Raw genomic sequence first — 21,319 nt, forward strand, 5'->3', positions numbered from 1 at the left:
ATCTGTAAAAGCACCAACGTGGACCGAAGCCCAAACACTGCCAGTCCCATATTCCTGGAAACCACATCCCAAGATTGTATCTGAAGCACCAACTCTCCCAGGGCTCTTTGCTGCCGGTAATATGCGGCAGTGTCTCAGCTAATCCCAGTTCATAAAACTTACACTCCCACACCAACCCGTGACAGAACTGGAGCCTGATGATCCTCTTTCTAGACGGGGATTAGCTGTAAAACATGGGCCTTGGACCACAAAGAAGGTGCTGATACATTTTAGCTTGTTCCCACAGTTACATTGAACACAGTTGTTCATTATTTTATTGAGTGTGGTGTAGCCCAGGTCAATTAGCAGCCACTTTCCCCGTCGTGTAACAGGAAGAAAATGTTTTAAATATAAAATTGAAAATATAGCATTGGTAACTCAGTACAGCAGATTTAATTTTGTTCTTTTGATGCAGAAATGATTGACTGACTGCAAGATGTTTGACACACTGAACAGAATTGCATAAATACAATCCCTACAATCTTCTTCATTCCATCCCGGACAGTAAACGCTCGAAGCATCCTCGTATCTGAGGCCACTCTCTCTCCGCTGGGAGTCAGCAACCAGAGAGCGAGAAACATGTTCAACACTCTCTGCAGCTCTGGTGAGCTGTTGCCCTGGTGACGGAGGAAGTGACTCGCAAAGATAACCGAGCGGGGAAACAACAAACTCAGTGTGACACGTTCTCGGTTTCATTGTGAAAAAGGTGAACTGAACATTCAGCCTTTTTGTAACGGTGATACTAAAATTCCAGTGGTTGTATTCACCCTTTCTGGGTGCATTCAGTAGTTTCATGGTAGTTTCAGCTCTACAGAGCTCTCAGAAGTGCAGACGCTGGTCCAAAATAAAATCACATTGTTGGATTCGACCTGTCGATTGTGTGTAGAAGTTTCAATTGAGATTCACAGAGCCCTTGGAGCACAGACACAGGACTGTTAGCCCATCCAGTCCGTGCCATGTTCGGTGTGGTTCCATCTCCCTGCACCCAGACCATAGCCCTCTATCCCTCCCTCATTGATATACCCACCCAAACATCTCTCAAATTCTACAATCGAGCCTCCATCTCTTACTTCTGCTGGGAGTTGGTTCCGCATTCGCACCACCCTCTGATTGAAGTAGTTCCCCTTCAGATTCCCCATAAATGTGACACTTTTTGCCCTAAATCCATGATCTTACCCAACCTGAGGGGAAAAGTCCTACCTTTATTCACCCTATTTATACCATCATAGATTTCTATATCTCAAGCGGGGGTTCCCAACCTGGGATCCATGGACCTCTGCTTTAATTGTAGGGGCAAATGGCAAAAAAAAAGTTGGAACCCTGCATATACCCCATCATTTCTCTGTATTCCAGGTAATCAAGTTCTAACCTGTTCAACCTATGACTATAATGATATTCTGAAAAACCAGCAATGTCCGTGTAATTTTCCATTCTCTTTTTCACGCTTATCGATATCTTTCTTCCCAGCAGCTGAACGGAACTGCACACAATTCCGCAAATTTGGAAATCACGGTGTCTGTTACAACTTTAGCATTAATATCAAACCACTCTTCTTAATAACCTGCGTTATAAAGGTCAAGATGCCCAAAACTCTCTTTACGACTCTGGTGCTAACTTAAAGGAATTGTGGATCTGTAACATCCACGCCAGGACAATTAGGCTCCAAACAGTCATTTCCCCCAAGTATGAGCCTGATCAACACCTATACTCATAACCCACCCTCCACACCCTAACCACTACTAGTTTCCTGACAGTTCTAGGCACTTCTCTGCCTAAAGTAACTTTATGGACAGACAATCAATATCAGTCTCCATATCTTCAGATTCCCCTGTGCCTATCGTCACTTTAGGGACATACAATCAATGTTTTAAGCATTCATACTTTATTTGTATTATTGTGGTCTCTGTCATTTTGTTGTTTTTTTTTTCTCTGTGTCCTGCTTCGAACACAGAGTAACAATTATTTTGTTCTGCTGTACTGGAATGACATTATGCAAGCTTGAATCCTGAACCCTTGGAAAAATAATATGACCAACCACATTATCTATACTCCCTCTTGATTTCCTAAACTCCTACAATGTCACCTCCATTCTCCTCTGGAATGAAGATCCAGCTCGGCCAAACTCTTCCTATGACTCGGCCCTCTAGTCCAGGCAGCATCTTCAGCAATCTCGTCTGCAACCTCTCCAGACTGATAATATCTGTACTACAGTAGGGTAAACACAACTGTACGTAATACTTTGTGTATCCGCACCAAAAAATTATATAAACACAATATAATGCCCATAATCCAGAACTCAATACCCTAACTGATGGCCAGCATTATTAAAACCCTCTTGTTCACCCTCTATACTTGCACGTCCACTTTCAGTGAACTGTACTCTTTTCACCCCAGGTCGCTCTGTTCCACAACACCCGAAGTCCTCCTGTTCACTATACCAATCCTACCTAGTTGACTGTCCAAAATGCATCATCTCTCACTTGACCAAGTTCAAAACCATTTGCCATTCCTCAGCCCATCTCAAAAGCTGACCAAGATGTCTTTGAAATTCAGTGTCAGCTGTTGCCATAACAACCAGTCTCCCGAATTTAGTCTCCCTGTATACCCATGGCTGTGTCGCCACCCACAGCTCTAATCTGCTAATGAAATTTATCGACGACACCGCATAGATTGTCCTCCTCTCAAGCAATAACGAGGTGGCCTACAGGGAAGAGGTCATCTCTCTGACACAGTGGTGGCAAAGTAACAACCTTCTGCTCAATGTCGCAAAAACAAAGGAGCTGGTTGTGGATTACAGAAGGAATGGAGGCGGGTAAACCCCTGTTGACATTAGTCGATCTGGGGCTGAGTCAGTGAACAGCTTTAAGTTCCTCGGCTTCCCCATCACCAAGAATCTCACACTGTCTGTTCACATCAGCTGTGTGGTGAAAAAGGCACAAAAGCGCCTCAGACGGTTGAGGAAGTTCGGTATCATAGAACATAGAATAATACAGCACATTACAGGCCCTTCGGCCCACAATAATGTGATGACCATCAAACCCTGCCTCACATATACCCCCCTCCAGCTTAAATTCCTCCGTTTACCATAGTTGTCTCTTAAACTCCACTAGTATATTTGCCTCCACCACTGACTCAGGCAGTGCATTCCACGCACCAACCACTCTCTGGGTAAAATACATTCCTCTAATATCCCCCTTGAACTTTCCTCCCCTTACCTTAAAGCCATGTCCTCTTGTATTGAGCAATTGGTGCCCTGGGGAAGAGGCGCCGGCAGTCCACTGTGTCTATTCCTCTTAATATCTTGTACACCTCTATCATGTCTCCACTCATCCTCCTACTCTCCAAAGAGTAAAGCCCTAGCTTCCTTAATCTCTGATCATAATCCATACTCTCTAAACCAGGCAGCATTCTGGTAAATCTCTTCTGTACCCTTTCCAATGCTTCCACATCCTTCCTATAGTGAGGCGACAAGAAATGGACACAGTACTCCAAGTGCGGCCTAACCAGAGTTTTATAGAGCTGCATCATTACATTACGACTCTTAAACTCTATCCCTCGACTTATGAAAGCTAACACCCCATAAGCTTTCTTAACTACCCTATCTGCCTGTGAGGCAACTTTCAGGGATCTCTGGCATGTACCCCCAGATCCCTTTGCTCCTCCACACTACCAAGTATCCTGCCATTTACTTTGTACTATGCCTTGGAGTTTTTCCTTCCAAAGTGTACCATCTCACACATTTCCGGGTTGAACTCTATCTGTCACTTCTCAGCCTACCTCTGCATCCTATCAATACCTCTCTGCAATCTTCGACAATCCTCTACACTATGTAGAATATCACCGACCTTTGTGTTGTCTGAAAACTTGCCAACCCACCCTTCTACCCCGACATAAAGGTCATTAATAAAAATCAAGAAACGTACAGGTCGCAGAACCGATCCTTGTGGGACACCACTAGTCACAACCCTCCAATCTGAATGTAATCGCTCCACCACGATCTCTGCCTTCTGCGGGCAAGCCAATTCTGAATCCACCTGGCCAAATTTCCCTGGATCCCATGCCTTCTGATTATCTGAATAAACCTACTGTGTGAACTTGTCAAACGCCTTACTAGAATCCATGTAGATCACGTCCACTGCACTACCCTCATCTATATGCCAACACCCCTAAATCAGAAGAAGATTTTTTTTTTATGGGGGCACAACTGAGAGCATCCTAACTCGCATCACTGCTTGGTATTGGAACTGTACATCCCTCAATCGCAGGACTCTGTAGACAGTGGTACGGACAGTCCAGCACATCTGTAGTTGTGAATTTCCCATGATTCAGTATCTTTACAAGGACAGGTGTGTAAAGAGGGCCCGAGAGATCATTGGGGACCAGAGAAACACCAACCACAATCTATTCCAGCTGCTACCTTCCGAAAAAATGCACCGCAGAATAAAAAACCAGGACCAACGGGCTCCGGAACAACTCCTTCCACCCGGCCATCAGGCTAATTAACTCACGTTGATCTGTGGTAATCTATATTATATGGAATGTTCAAATGATTTTAAATTATAAATTACTTTGTTTGCACATCGCACATTTAGAGGGAGACGTAACGTAAATATTTTTACTCCTCATGTATGTGAAGGATATAAGAAATAAAGTCAATTTAGTACAATTCAATTCAAATTTGCTAATCGTGCCTTGTACATTCATGTACAAATCAATGGCATGAATAATGAATTACAGAGGTGTCGACACTGACACACACATTCGACTCGCTACAGGCCTCCATTTGCTAAAACCATCTTCAATCATCTCCCTCTGTTTCTTGTTCTGGAGCCCGGTGTGAATCCACCTCGCCAGCTCCCCGTGAATCCCACGTGACTGAACCTTCCCGATCAGCTGCCATGCGGGATCTTGTTACAGACTTTACCAAAGTTCAGATGAACAACATCACTGCCCAACTTCACCCAACTACCTAGTTAACTTTTAAATAATCTCCAAAATACTTCACAGATGTGATGGCCTATTGGGCAGTGTTGATGGTGATTTCCCCATAACCAATGTCCAACATCCCGGGATTTCAGCTTCACTGCAGACTGAGAAAATTCCGATCCCAGCTGCAGAATTACCAACCTGGACTGAAGCCCGTATACTGCCAGTTCCATATCCTCAGAGTCACCGGCCCAATATCATCACCCATGCAAAGACGCTTTGGTGCCGGCGATTTGCCGTGGTGTTTCTGCAATTTCCCATTCACAAACTGAGGTGGAATTGGAACCTAATGACCCTCTGCCGGGGCGGGTGGTCAGGCTGGTTCCCCGGTCTGTATAGAGAATGCGGGTACACTTCAGCCTGACACCAGAGGCTAAACCGAACACATTTGATCACAATCTTCCTGCTGTGTGGGATCTTGCCCAGCACAGCTGGCTGCCATGTTTCCTGCAGTGCAGCAGGAACAAAATGTAAAATTATACAGTAGAAAATGCTGAGAACTCAGTACATCAGAATACATCTCTGAAAGGAAAAATGGTGGAAGACCCAGTTCCAGAACTGAGACTGTCCAAGATGCGGCCGATCTGCTGAGCGTTTTCAGTATTATCTCCTTAAATTTCCTGCAACTGTAGTATTTCTGCCTCTTCATTTTAATGCACAGATAGTAACTGATTGCCACCCTAGACTGTAAATACCACCCCACCCCAACTAATTTGTTAGTTCTGAGTTCATTCTGACCCTGGTGTAACACATCCTATACAGTCAATAGTCACAGCATCCTTTCCTCCCACTATCACTCTGTTACATTTGCTCCCGAGGCCACTGTCTCTACGCTGAGAGGCGGTGACCACAGAGCGATAAAAAGTGCAACACTTGCTTCAGCTCTGACGGGCCGTTACCCTGGAAACAGAGGAAGTGGCTCCCTGAAAATAACCGAGAAAGGAAATAACAAACTTAACATCAGATGCTATGAGTTCAATTATGACAAAGATTAACTCTGCAGCCATTTTGTAACGGTGAAACTAAAATTGAAATGGCTGCAATTACCCTGCCACGTGCTGTGTTCAATTAAACTTCTGGTAGTCCTGTCTATATAAAAATATCCTGGAAAAGATGCAAAACAAAATTTCACAATGAAGACAAAGTTTGAAAGAGAGATTGCTGAAATCTATCATTGCGGCATTGGGATACAGACTGGACAGAGGTTGAACAAGATGGTTGATATATATCATTGAGGTGATGGGATACAGGCAGGGCCGATGTTGAACAAGTTGGTTGATATATCTCACTGAGGAGGTGGGATATAGGCTGGACAGAGGTTGAACAAGATGGTTGATATATATCATTGAGGTGTTGGGATACAGGCAGGGCAGATGTTGAGCAAAATAGGCAGGGGATGAGCAGATTGAGCCTGATGGGAGAAGAGGATCAAGGGCAATCTCTGATGGTCCTCCAGCAGTACACAGATCCTGAGATAATAGTACATGCTAGGAGATAACAGATTCCAATATAACAAAGCCAGAACAAACAATAAGAATTTTGGTATACTTTTCAACTCTACACACTTTATCAATGCACCGCAGAAAGTATCCCATCCTGATACTTCACATCTTCATATGGCTACTGCTCTTCCTTTAACTGAACGAAATAGCGGAGAACTGTGGACACAGCTGTGTACAACATAGAAACCAACCTCCCCTCCATGGAGTCAGCCTATACTTCCCACTGACGGTGTCAAGGGCGGTGTCCATTCTGCTGTTATAAGCAAACTGAATGTTCCCCAGTGTGATGAGATGGACTCCTGGCCTCACAGTCTAACAAGATGTGACCTTGCATCACATATCTACCTGCAGTGCAGTTTCTCTGTAACCAGAATGAGTTGTTACATTCTGTTTTTGTTTCACCTTATATCACCTCAATGTGTTGTTGTAATGTATTGATCTGTGGGGATGACACCAAAGACAATGTTTCACTGTACATTGGTAACATGTAAAAAGAAGATTCCCCATTTTAATCGTGGGGAAATATTAGACAGCCTGGGTTGCTCCTTTAGAAATTCCGGAAGGAGTGTACAGATTTCCGGGAAACTCAGATACATGAAAAAAACTTAATTCTCCCATTAATAGGGCCACACATCGGGAAACATTGGCTGCATGCTGTCAAGTCGCAGAAATAGAAGAAGATGATGTAAACTTCCCAGTTCTCCCCAGAGGACGTGAGAGATCTGGATCTCACTGTCCTGTCTGAACGGGGAAGATGAAACTACCCATACACGAGGAGCAGTGTCCCGAGGGTGCGATTACTCTGTTTAACCCTCCGTCTGCAAGGACACAATGTACCGAACGTCCGCTTCCAGTGTGCTGGAAATATGTAAAACAGTTATCGACCCCAGGCATCGATCCAGGTGAAGACTAGATCCACTACCGGGCTGGGTGATGGAGGTAAAGTTCCCCAGGTACAACTTAACGGATGGGCTTAGTCCTGACATCGCTCCTGGGACCAGAACACCAGGGGCTGAGCGGCAGTTCATGTCAGACGGTTTTGTGTGAAGGTCCCATAACCAGAACGACCACAACAGGTTGTATCCAGGAAGTGGGACGAGGCCGCCAGTTCGAGGAAATTTATGGGACTCACTTCCTAACATCAGGTTCCCCCCTCCCCCAGTAGTCACCGATGGGAAATTGTCAGTCGTGTTCACCCCGAGTGACCGGCCTCAATACTGACCGATGAGAACTTGATCAATTTGTCCCGCAGACAGTGATCGGTTCACTGGCTCCCAGTCGACGATCCCCTTCAACAGAGAACGGAAAGAAAACCCCAGCCCATCCGGAGACTGTGAGAGTGGGGGCGGGGCCTCGGAAGCGAAAACCTCAGATGCTACAGATCTGCATTTGAAATGGGAGCGAGAACCTGGATTATGTGACGGGTGGAGGGTCTCCCGTCTGAACTGGCGACTACGTTCCTAGCCCCTCACACACTGCCCGACCGACCTGCCGCATTTTACACGTTATTTCATATTTACACCAGTTACATTTTTAATTTTTCCCTCTGTATCTTCCCGTCCCCATTGCTCCACCTCCCGGTTCTCAGAGTTATGGGCTCGATTCCCATCCCGGTCCGACGTAAAATTCCCACCCGAACAGGAATTGTGCAGGTTTCATTGGAATCACACTATTTTCTATCCACATCCATCCGGAGCTTCACTAGACAAGAACACTGAAACATCAAGTGAGAATCCGCTGGAGGTGGTCATTTAGCCCCTCAAACCATCAACAAGATGTTGGCTGCTCTCCCATCTCAGGCAAATGTTTCTGCCCGATCCTCATTTCCTTGATCCCTTCAGTCTCCACACATTTGCCAGTCTCTGTTTTACGTGAGGATGATCATTGAGTCTTCACCGCCCTCTGTGGTGGGGTTTTTCAGACATTCACCACCCTCAGAGTGGAGGCATTTCCTCTCATCTCAGTCCATCCCCTTTTTCAGAGACTGGGCCAGATGGACTGCATCCCAGCTCACTAGGTTTTTTAATCCTCCATGGAATTAATTTCCATCTTCTGCAGCCCCGTGTTGTCCCAACCACTCACCTTCCACTCATGTCATTATTTCCACCTTCCCACCTCCCCCTCACCTGGATCCACCTCTCACTCCCCAGCTCTTGCCCCATCCCCAACTCTCCCCTCTTTTCTCTGACTATTTCCCGTCCACTCTCAGTCCAGAGGGAGGGTCTCGGCCCGAAATGTTGACGGTCCATTTCCCTCCACAGATGCTGCCCGACCCACTGAGTTCCTCCGGCAGTTTGTTCTTTGGTCTGTATAACCCGTGTTAGTATGGGGAGCGGGATTTTACACCATATTCCAGGTACAATCTCAACAAAGTCCAAATAATCGTTAAAGTCATTTTCACTCTTATACCTAATAACTCTTACAATAAATACAATGTCAAGACAAGTCACTTTTATTGTCATTGCGACCATAACTGCTGGTACAGTACATAGTAAAAATGAGACAACGTTTTTCAGGACCATGGTGTTAATTACAAAAACTAGACTGAACTACGTAAAAAAACAACACATAGCAGAAAAAAAAACAAACACAACAACGACATCAGACTACAGACCTACACAGGACTGCATAAAGTGCACAAAAACAGTGCAGGCATTACAATAAATAATAAATAGGACAATAGGGCAAGGTGTCAGTCCAGGTGCTGGCTATTGAGGAGTCTGATAGCTTGGGGGAAGAAACTGTTACATAGTCTGGTCGTGAGAGCCTGAATGCTTCGGAGCCTTTTCCCACACCTTCTACCCAATGTACCTTCTACCTCCCTCCCTACCCACTGCACCTCAGTCCCTCACCATTAAACACACAGTTTCTGTTTCTCCTACAGAACTGGGTGATCTCACACTGGGCTCCAGCTGACCTGTTGCTCCCACTCACTCCTTTTGCCTCCGTCTGCCTGAAACCTCTCGACAAAAGACACAGAACATTGAACAGTACAGTACCTGAACATGCCCTTCGGCCCAAAATGTTTTGCTCAGCTAATTAAATTAGGAATCAAATGGCCAAATAATCCCTTCTGCTGACATAATGTCCACAGCTTCCTCACATCCAGGTGCTGATTTAAATATCTCTTAATATTGTGTCTGCCAGAACCATCACCCCGGGCAGCACATCATAGCAACCCTCCACTCTGTCTGGTAAAAACACTTGTACCTCACATCTCCTTTCAAACTAGCCGCTCTCACATCAAATACATGGCCTTTTGTATTAGACATTTACAACCAGGATAAAAAAATATTGTCTGTCTTCTCTATCTATGCCTCTCATAATTTTATACACCTCCATCGTCTCACCCTAGCCTATGTCACTCCAGAGAAAACAACCCAAGTTGTTATAGCTCATGCCCTCGAATCCAGGCAATATCCTGGTAAGCCTTTTCTGCACGCTCTCCAGGGACATTGACATCCTCCCTGGAATGAGGCAGCCAGAAATGTATGAAATACTCCAGATGTGGCCAAACTCACGTTTCATGAAGCTGCAACATAACTTCCTGAATTTTGAATGCTATATCATGACTAATAAAGGCAAGCATGTCATTTGCCTTCTTAACCAGCCTGTCAATCTGTGTAGCCACTTTCAGGGGGCGATGAACTTGGGACTCCAAGATCCCTCTATTCATCGACACTGTTAAGGTCTTGTACTTGACACTGTAGTATCTCTATCATTGGCCTAGCGAGCTGCCAAGATGATCATCACTAATCAAGTCTCACAGAGATTTCTCAGGTCCTGTTGAATTTATTACCAAGTGCACAAGTACGGGAAGGTACAGGTACAAAGAGACACCGATTTGTGGCAGCATCACAGGCAAGTACATTCAGATAACACACGGAACACAAATTATACGATTCTCTGTCAGTAACAATCTGTAAATATAAGTTTTATATCATTAAAAATATGGAAACAAAAATGTATCAATAATCATAAATATACATTCTCTGTCATTAACATTATACAAATATACATTTTTTCCAAGAGCTGACTTGGAAATGTTTAATTTGGTCCGTCAGCCAAATTGTTGACACAGTTTGGGAACAACTGAGCTCCAAGCACTGGTCGCTAAAACACCAACTGGGACATCCTGTAGGGCCAAGAAGGGTCTGGTTATTCTTTCTCTTTAAACACAGGACCAGGAACAGGCCACTTGGCCCATCATGTCCATCCTGTAATTTAATAATACCCAACACCAGTCCATCCTTGCTCCCATCACCACTCCAATCTACTTTGCCCAGACCATTAGCCCCACTTGCAGGTCAACAGTCTGCCAGCAATTGTCCCCCAAAGTGGTGAATATATCTGCTCGCCACCACCATGGCCTCAGACATTTCCACAGACGAGCCCCCTTATCCCTTGTGTCATTGCGTCACACCAATGGGAAGAGAGTAATTCCTCTGTTGACTGTGGGGTGGGGTGGGTGGGTCAGACCATTGTTACCTCAGCCAGTAAAGTTCAACTGTTTCTGCGCCAGTGTGATGTAAGGAATTGCACACGCGATGTCAGATCCCAATGTGGGGAACCCACACGTGACATCAGGTATGTGGGGGCGCAGAGTGACAGCACATGTGGGTGAGAACTTGTTTTCAAAAGCTGTTTACTGGACATTTTTAATGATTTCATGGGGATAATGAAGGAAGCATAACAGATGTCATCGCTGAACCCAGTGTTGTGTGAGGAAAAGTCCCCTGCCACATGCCCGGATTTGCCATGTTGTTGACGGAGTGGGCAGCATGGCCATTTTCTTGAATTGGGTCACAAAACCCCAAATGTTTCTGGGGAGGACTTTCCAGGGTGATCTGGTTTGGGTGGTTCAGCCAGTGCAGTAATCTACTGTTTACTATTTTCATAAACAATGGCTTGACTGATGTAAACCGGATTCGGCTGCAGTGTAAACTCAGGAGTCTTTGTCTCCTGGTAAACAAAACACCCTGACAATGAGAACCACAGATACCCCTTCCTGTAAGTCAGTGTATCATTCAAACAGCTGTTTGCTGAGAGGAATGGTCATTGAAGTTCTCCCAGATATAGTTGAATAGAGTTGAAGTGGAGTTCAGGGGTGTCACATTAAAAGGACAGGTCAGCCAAACACTCTGTTTGGTCCATCTGACTAACCTTCCTGAACATTGTGTTTGTGACAGAGCCCCAGAGTCTGGGAACAGCTGAATGGCAGGAAGCAAGGGGTGATGCTGAGGGCAAACACGAGGAAATCTGCAGATGCTGGAAATTCAAACACACACAAAAGGCTGGTAGAACACAGCAGGCCAGGCAACATCTATAAGGAGAAGCATCGTCGATGTTTCAGCTCGAGACCCTTCATCTCCTGACCTGACGAATGGTCTCGGCCTGAAACGTTGACAGTGCTTCTCCTTATAGATGCTGACTGGCCTGCTGTCTTCCACCAGCATTTTGAGTGTGTTGTTGAGAAAAGCTCAAGCAAGTTTGCAGCAAGTAATTTCAAAGTATTTTTTTATTTGGAAAGATATTAAGTATAAACTCTCCCCTTCGTTTCCATCTCCCCACTCAGAAGTGACCAAAAGCTGCTTCACAGGATGGAAGACCTTGAAATGAACAAACACTGAGGGAATGTGAGTGAATTTAAAGAGCTGGGATACTGACAGCACATCACCAGAGCTGGAGTGATTGCAACTGTTCTGACAGAGGCATAACTGGTACTTTTGGGCACATTCGGTCTCACTCCAGCTATTTCCTACCTTCCTTTGTACAGGTATGTAATGTCTAAAGGACCAGTGTTTGAGTAAAGGAGACTCACCAAACTTTCTCCTGACTGAATCAGTGGAATCTCCGAGTCAGATGGGTTCTCTCCAGTTGATGCTCTCAGTCCTCGGGCTGGTTCACTTGTTGCTGTTCCCTCGTCTTCAGTCGTGGTTTGCTTCCAGTTGTGGGCTTTTCTTCCAATAAATCTCTCACCACAGGTCTAACTTTAACATGAAAGATAATGAAGTATGTTAACAATACAAAGGAGGTCAAAACATTTCTGCTCACTGAAATCTAAAGATTGAAGACAAATATAATGATCTGAATGTTCCTAAATAAAAACTCACTGAAAGACATAAGTCACAGGAACCGAATGAGGTGATTTTATCCATCGAGTCTGCTCCACCATTCAACCATGGCTGATTTTATTCCAAAACAATATTCCTGCCTTCCTCCTGTAACCCTGAAGCTCAACTCAAGTCAAGTCATTTTTATTGCCATTTCGACCACAACTGCTGGCATTGTACATAGCAAAAATGAGACAACGTTTTTCCAGAACATGGTGTTACAGGACACAGTACAAAATCTAGATGGAACTACGTAAAAAAAACAACACAAAGAGAAAAAAAAAACACACACACAAACAACAACTACACTAGACTACAGACCTACACAGGACTGCATAAAGTGCAGGCATTACAATAAATAATAAACAGGGCAATAGGACAGTAAGGTGTCAGTCCAGGCTCTGGGTATTGAGGAGTCTGATAGCTTGGGGGAAGAAACTGTTACATAGTCTGGTCATGAGAGCCCAAATGCTTCGGTGCCCTTTCCCAGATGGCAGGAGGGAGAAGAGTTTGTATGAGGGGTGCGTCGGGTCCGTCATAATGTTGCTTGATTTGTGGATGCAGCGTGTAGTGTAAATGTCCGTTACGGTGGGAAGAGAGACCCCAATGATCTTCTCAGCTGACCTCATTATCCGCTGGAGGGTCTTGCGATCCAAGATGGTGCAATTTCGAACCAGGCAATGATGCAGCTGCTCCAATACTCTCAATACAACCCCTGTAGAATGTGATGAGGATGGGGGGTGGGAGATGGACATTCCTCAGTCTTGACAGAAAGTAGAGACGCTGATGTGTTTTCTTTGCTATGGAGCTGGTGTTGAGGGACCAGGTGAGATTCTCCGCCAGGTGAACACCAAGAAATTTGGTGCTCTTTATGATCTCTACTGAGGAGCTGTTGATGTTCAGTGGAGAGTGGTTGCTCCATGTCCTCCTGAAGTCAACAACCATCTTTTTTGTTTTGTTCGTATTCAGAGACAGGTTGCTGGCTCTGCACCAGTCCGTTAACCGCTGCACCTCCTCTCTGTAAGCTGACTCATCGTTCTTGCTAATGAGACCCACCATGGTCCTGTCATTGGCGAACTTGGTGATGTGGTTCGAGCTGTGTGTTGCAGCACAGTCGTGGGTCAGCAGAGTGAACAGCAGTGGACTGAGAAGGCAACCCTGGGGAGCCCCTGTGCTCAGTGTGCTGGTGTTGTAGATGCTGCTCCCGATCCGGACTGACTGAGGTCTCCCAGTCAGGAAGTCTAGGATCCAGTTGCAGAGGGAGGTGTTCAGACCCAGTAGTCACAGCTTTCCAATCAGTTTCTGGGGGATGATTGTGTTGAATGTTGAACTGAAGTCTATGAACAGCGTCCGAACGCATGTGTCTTTTTTGTCCAGGTTGGTTAGGGCCAGGTGGAGGCTGGTTGCAATGGCGTCATCTGTTCAGCAGTTGGTACGGTATGCAAGCTGCAGGGGGTCCAGTGAGGGGGGCAGCAGGGTCTTGACATGCCTCATGACGAGCCTCTCAAAACACTTCATGATGATGGATGTAAGTGCAACAGGGCGGTAGTAATTTAGTCAGGACGCTGAAGACATCTTCGGCATGGGAACGATGGTGGCGGCCTTGAAGCAAGTTGGAACGGTGGCGCCGCTCAGGGAGATGTTGAAGATGTCAGTGAGAACATCTGCTAGCTGGTCTGCACATCCTCTGAGCATCCTCATTCTCTCCTCAGATTATCACTCATTGCCTCCAAAGGAACCCCAAAAACAAACAACTGAGACCAGACCAGAAACACTCTCTCAACACCTGATGAGCCCGAGCAGCCCGATCTCCAGATCCACTTCACCAAGGCCACAATCTGTGATCGGGTCACACAGCTGAACGTGACACTTACCGACCCCAGAATCCTCACACATCCTCCCCACATCAGGGATTCCCCCACAACCAATGTCCAGCAACCCGAGACTTCTGATTCATTATGGAAGGAGGAACATTCAGCCCCAGCTACAGAAGTACTGACCTGGTCAAATCCCAAATACTGACTATTCCATCTTCCCGGAGTCTACACCCCAGGTATACAGTCCAAACACCAATTTTCAGAGGACTCCCTTACTGCCGGTAACATGTGTCCGCCATTCAGAGTTCAAAGGCTGACACTCCTGCATCAACCGATGGCAGAATGGGAACCTGATAAACCTCTGACTGGGCCAGATATCGGGCTGGAAAACCTGGGCGCGGGTCACCAGCAGGCAGGGATACGTTTCACATTGTCTCCACCAGCTAAACTGAAAGCATTTTATCATTATCCGATTGTTAAATGAGAATTTGCCCAGTACAATTTGCCGTCGCATTTCCTGTAGGCTAACAGGAACAACAGGCTTTTCATTTCAAATTGAAATTAAATGCTGGAAACTCGGTACATCAGATTGGATCTATGGAAAGAGAAACTGTGGAAGACTCACTATCAGAATTGACGCTGCCCGATCTGCTGAACGGTTTCAGCATTTTCTCTTTTGACTTTAAATGATGCACAACTATTGACTGATTACAAGATGTTTGTGACGGCCTGAACGAAGTTGCACAAATTTAAGTCCCACATTCATTAGTTTTCTCTGCATTCCAACACAGGGTTAATGCATTCGACACAGTGAATGCTCACAACATCCTCCCCACCCACTATCAGTCTGTTACATCTGCTCCCGAGGCCACTAACTCTCAATGAGAGGAAGTGACCAGAGAGCGATAAAACTGTGCTCCACTCCCTGCAGATCCTGTGGCTGATCCTGGCAACAGGGAATTTGCCTCTCCAAACATGACCAAAACAGGAAATATCGGACTCAACTTTAAATACTGGGAGTTTCCGTCTGGCAAAGATTAACACAGCGGCCGTTTGGTAACTTTGAAACTAAAATTGTAGTGACTGCCTTTATCCTCCCTCATTCTGCATTAAATAAATCCTCTGGCAGTTCCAGGTAACAAACACTGATTTCAGAAATAACTCCGTGAGGCAAAAGACTTCACAATGAAGGCAACGGTAGAAGAGAGATTGTCGACATTTATCAGCGAGGTGGTGGGATACAGGCTGGACAGAGGTTGAACAAGATGGGCAGGGATTAAGCAGATGGAACGGGGGGGGGGGAGCAGGGATCAAGGACGATCACTGATGGCCCTCCGGCAATACACAGATACAGCATTAACAGTACACACTACTATGTGCTAAAATGACAAAGATAGAGCAACAGGAACTTTGGCATTTACCCTTCTCCCTGAACCAACTTTTATCAACACATCGTAGAAAATATCCCCAGGTTCGAGGTGAAGGTCTCACAACCCGGACAGACCCCGGTAGGTTTTGTTCAGGAAGCGGGGTGAGACCGCGAGTTCGGGGAAGTTACTGGGACTCACTGCCCAGCATCGGTCGGGACCGAACTCAATACTCACCGCATGGATCTTGTCGGTCCCGCTCCGCAGAGAATGATCCGACCGGCCCCCGCGGCTCGCCGCCCGAGGGGGCGAGGACCCTCTCCCGATCCGGATCCCGTGGACAATCCACCGCTCCAGACCCGCTTCAACACAAAGAAAAAAAATCACTGCCCAGCCCGGGAATGTGAGCATGCGCAGTGTGCTTATTGCGTCATCAGAGCGTGGGCGGGGCCTCGGAGACAAATCCGCAGATGCTGCCGATTCAAGTCAAGTCACTCTTATTGTCATTTCGACCATAACTGCTGGTACAGTACACAGTAAAAATGAGACAACGTGTTTTTTTTCCAAGACCATGGTGTTACATGACAGAGTACAAAAACTGGACTGAACCACATAAAAAATAACACAGAAAAGAAAAAAAAACTACACCAGACCACAGACCTACCCAGGACTGCATAAAGTGCACAAAACAGTGCAGGCATTTCAATAAATAATAAACAAGACAATAGGGCAGTAAGGTGACTGTCCAGGCTCTGTGTATTGAGGAGTCCGATAGCTTGCGGGAAGAAACAGTTACATAGTCTGGTTGTGAGAGCCCGAATGCTTCAGTGCCTTTTCCCAGAGGGAAGGAGGGAGAAGTGATTGTATGCGGGGTGCGTGGGGTCCTTCATGATGCTGTTTGCTTTGCGGATGCCGCGTGTTGGGTAAATGTCCGTGATGGCGGGAAGAGAGGCCCCGATGATCATCTCAGCTGACCTCACTATCTGTTGCAGGGTCTTGCTATCCGAGATGTTGCAATTTCCGAACCAGGCAGTGATGCAGCTGCTCAGGATGCTCTCAATACAACCCCTGTAGAATGTGATGAGGATGGGGGGGGGAGATGGACTTTCCATGGCCTTTGCAGAAAGTAAAGTCGCTGCTGGGCTTTCTTTGCTATGGAGCTGCTGTTGAGGGACCAGGTGAGATTCTCCGCCAGGTGAACACCAAGAAATCTGGTGCTCTTAAAGATCTCCAGCGAGGAGCCGTCGATGTTCAGCGGGGAGTGGTCGCTCCGTGTCTTCCTGAAGTCAACAACCATCTCTTTTGTTTTGTTCAAATTCAGAGACAGGTTGTTGGCTCTGCACCAGACCGTTAGCCACTGCACCTCCTCTCTGTAAGCTGACTCGTCGTTCTTGCTGATGAGACACACCACGGTTGTGTCATTGGCGAACTTGATGATGTGGTTCGAGCTGTGAGTTGCAGCACAGTCGTGGGTCAGTAGAGTGAACAACAGTGGACTGAGCACGCAATCCTGGGGAGCCCCCGTGCTCAGTGTGATGGTGTTGGAGCGGCTGATCCCGATCCGGATTGACTTAGGTCTCCCAGTCAGGAAGTCTAGTGGACTGAACCATAAAGAGAAAGAGAGAGACTGGAAAAGCTGATCGCTTCAGTTAGTCTCAGCTGAGGCTTGGAACTCTCCTATGCCCACAAGAGTGGGTTGATCATCGGTACACGGAACCACAACGAATGTGTGTGGCTGTCACTTCGCATAATCCATAGGAGTGGCGTTTGGAATACATTGTGTTAACCCTTGCCTGGGTATGTTGTGTGGTAACCCCTGGAAGACGGTATTCCGTGACAGGTCACTTTCGCTGTAAACTGGTATGTGGACGGATTCAACGAATAAGAACATCGTCGACGGTTATTTTGATGTAACGGTCTTTTCTATACGTTTCATTCTGGATTACAAATATCTCTCTATTTGTTGTGTGCTAATCCGTCCACATACAAGTTTTTATATATTTTTCAAAATATACCTATCTTTTTAACTAAAAAAATTTCGATCAAATTGACTCACTTATTTCTTCCTTTATTTGGAACAATAAGAGACCAAGAATTAATAAGTATCATTTACACAAATCTGAAGAAGATGGTGGACTTGCACTTCCTAATTTAAGAGTATTATTGGGCTGTGAACATTAGACAATTCTGTTTTTGGTTATATTGTCTTGATAAGAACCAAAATCCATTATGGGTTGATTTGGAATTAAAAGCAGTTAAATAATTTCATTTAACTTCAATATTAGGAGCTCCATTACTTTTACATCTCTCTAAAATTCCAAATTTAAATCTTTACCCGGTTATTAAACAATCCCTACGGATTTGGGTTCAGTTTCGTTTCTTTAAAAAATTTAAACAATTTAAGATGACTAGTTTTTTACATCGAAATTTCTTATTTATACCTTCAACAACTGACCCCATTTTTCTCCTATGGAAAAATAAAGGGATCCATTCTTTTACAGATTTATTTTGTGATGGTCCATTATGATCTTTGAAGAGTTCATTAACAAATTTTCTCTCGCTCATACACATTTTTTTGCAATATGTTCAGTTTAGACTTTTTTACAACAATATTTACCTAAGATTCCATGTTTACAAGAATCTGATTTGTTGGATACAATTTTGAAAGTGAATCCCTTCGTGAAAGGTTCCATTGGCAGAATTTATAATTTATTTTTGTTACAAAACGAGAACCTATCACTAAAGATTAAACAAGATTGGGAGAGAGAACTTATTATGTCCTTTGTTAATGAAGATTGGCTTCGAGTTTTGAAAAACATAAATTCTTCTTCTATATGTGCCAACCATTGTTTAAGTCAATGTAAAACTAGTCATCGTTATTATTTAACAAAGGAGAGACTATCTAAAATATTTCCTAGTATAGACAATTGCTGAGATAGATGTAAAACTGAAGTAGCTACTTTGTCACATATGTTCTGGTCATGTTCTTCATTAAAATAGTTCTGGAAATCTTTATTTTCTACAAGTTCTACAGCTCAGAAAATAAATTTACAACCTAATAGATTGACTGGTCTATTTGGAATAATTCCACATCATATTCAGGGTATTTCATCTTCAGATCAACATGTAATTGCATTTGTTACACTACTGACAAGAAGGGCTACTTTATTAAAATGGAAAGATATTTCTTCCCCTACATTAATTGAATCGTTTTCTCAAGGAATGTTATGTCTTAGTTTGGAAAAAATAGAAGTAGAACCTTTGATCCTCGATTCGAATTTGAGAGTTCTTTTGCCAAATATCATAATTTGAATTATGCTATATGGTTTCCTTCCATTATTTTATAAATATGAAATGACGGTTGATAGACAATAGACAATAGATGCAGAAGTAGACCATTCGGCCCCTCGAGTCTGCACCGCCATTCTGAGATCATGGCTGATCATTCACTATCAATACCCAGTCCCTGCCTTGTCCCCATATCCCTTGATTCCCCTATCCATCAGATATCTATCCAGCTCCTTCTTGAAAGCATCCAGAGAATTGGCCTCCACCGTCTTCCGAGGCAGTGCATTCCACACCTCCACAACTCTCTGGGAGAAGAAGCTCTTCCTCAACTCTGTTTTAAATAACTGACCTCTTAGTCTCAATCCATGCCCTCTGGTACTGGACTCTCCCAACATCTGGAACATATTTCCTGCCTCAATCCTATCAAATCCTTTAATTATCTTAAACGTTTCAATCAGATCCCCTCTCAATCTCCTCAATTCCAGCGTGTACAAGCCCAATTTCTCTGCGTAAGACAGCCCTGCCATCCCAGGAATCAACCTAGTGAATCTACGCTGCACTTCCTCAATTGCCAGAATGTCCTTCCTTAAACCTGGAGACCAAAACTGTACACAATATTCCAGGTGTGGTCTCACCAGGGCCCTGTACAAATGCAAAAGAACATCCTTGCTCTTGTATTCAATTCCCCTTGTAACAAAGGCCAACATTCCATTTGCCCTCTTCACTGCCTGTTGCACTTGCTCATTCACCTTCATTGACTGGTGAACTAGGACTCCTAGGTCTCTTTGCATTTCTCCCTTACCTAACTCGACACCGTTCAGACAATACTCTGCCCTCTTGTTCCAGCTTCCAAAGTGGATAACTTCACATTTATTCACATTGAATGACATCTGCCAAGTATCTGCCCACTCACTCAGCCTATCCAAGTCTCCCTGTATTCTCCTAACGTCCTCTTCGCATGTCACACTGCCACCCAGTTTAGTATCGTCAGCAAACTTGCTGATATGGTTTTCAATTTGATCGAAATTTTTTTAGCTAAAAAGATAGGTATATTTTGAAAAATATATAAAAATCTAGGTAAAATCATTTTCACAGCATGAATACGACCTATTAAAGAAAAAGTAAGTGGATTCCATCTAGAAAATTGTTTCATTAAGTCCATTAAAGGAACTATATTCGCTTTATAGAGATCTTTATATTTTTTAGTAACTATAATACCTAAATATCTAAATGTATTAACAGTTCTAAAAGGAATATCATTATATACACTAACAGGGACATTTAATGGAAAAATACTCTTTTATTCAAGTTAAGTTTAAATCCAGAAAATTTAGCGAAATCTTTAAGTGTTTCCAAAAGATTAGGAATTGATTCCTCAAAATTTGAAATAAAAACCAAAAGATCATCTACATAAAGAGAAATCTTATGTATGGTTCCATTCATAGAGATACCAAGAATACTTTTAGCTTCACGTAGTGTTATAGCTAGAGGCTCCAATACAAGATTAAATAATAAAGGGGTTAATGGACATCCCTGTCTAGTGCCACGAGAAAGTGAGAAAAAAAGAAGACCTGCAGTTATTAGGAATGACAAGCTCGATGGCGGCTTCCTGTCTGTGTTTAAAAGCCAAATGAATGATAAAATGGACTCGGCCTCACAATGTAACTCGACGTGACCCGGCACCATATGTCTGTCTGCACTGCACTTTCTCTGCAGCCATAATGCTTTGTTACAGTTATTGTTCTGTCGTATATCAACTCAGTGAACTGTTGTAATGTATCGATCTGTGTGGATGGCCCGTCAGGCAAGATTTTCACTGTAGCTCAGTACGTGATGATAACAAACGAATTCCCCATTTTAATTGTGTGGAAATATTAGACAGACTGAGCTTCTGCTCTGGAACCACAGAAGGAAACTGAACTGTTGTCATTTCTGTGGAAAGGAAATAAATGGAAAAGGATTCAATCTCTCATTACGATCTGCGGTAACTGGGATCAGGTGACCGGTGGTGGGTATCCCAGATCAATATCAGAATCAGGTTTAATAGCACCGGCATTTGTCATGAAATTCGTTGTCTCTGCGGCAGCAATAGAACCTAATTCATAACTATAGATTTTAACAATTATGATTTAATATAAGAATATAAATATTACATACTTAAATTATATAAATAGTACAAAATTAAAAAAAAACGATGTAATAAACTA

At 44.3% G+C, this 21,319-nt stretch overlaps 1 protein-coding gene across 10 annotated transcripts in view; it reads right to left on the reverse strand.

Annotated features, from left to right (window-relative positions):
• The window catches only part of LOC132390075 (uncharacterized), a 28,329-nt gene extending 12,066 nt beyond the window's left edge, over positions 1–16,263 (reverse strand). For 5 of the 10 annotated variants that reach the window (XR_009510771.1, XR_009510772.1, XM_059962663.1 and 2 more), the window contains exons 1-2: positions 16,062–16,263; positions 12,349–12,513 (exon numbers count right to left, since the gene is read on the reverse strand). Coding sequence is in view for 5 of the 10 variants with exons in the window: in XM_059962663.1 (XP_059818646.1) it covers positions 12,349–12,513; positions 16,062–16,235 (339 nt within the window). In the remaining 5 variants the exon portion in view is untranslated. The other 5 variants (XM_059962665.1, XM_059962667.1, XM_059962666.1 and 2 more) reach the window with 4 other exon arrangements.
• Positions 16,264–21,319: the final 5,056 nt, after the last annotated feature.

This window comes from Hypanus sabinus, unplaced genomic scaffold (genome assembly GCF_030144855.1).
Source record: "Hypanus sabinus isolate sHypSab1 unplaced genomic scaffold, sHypSab1.hap1 scaffold_757, whole genome shotgun sequence".
In the NCBI taxonomy this organism is placed as follows: Eukaryota; Metazoa; Chordata; class Chondrichthyes; order Myliobatiformes; family Dasyatidae; genus Hypanus; species Hypanus sabinus.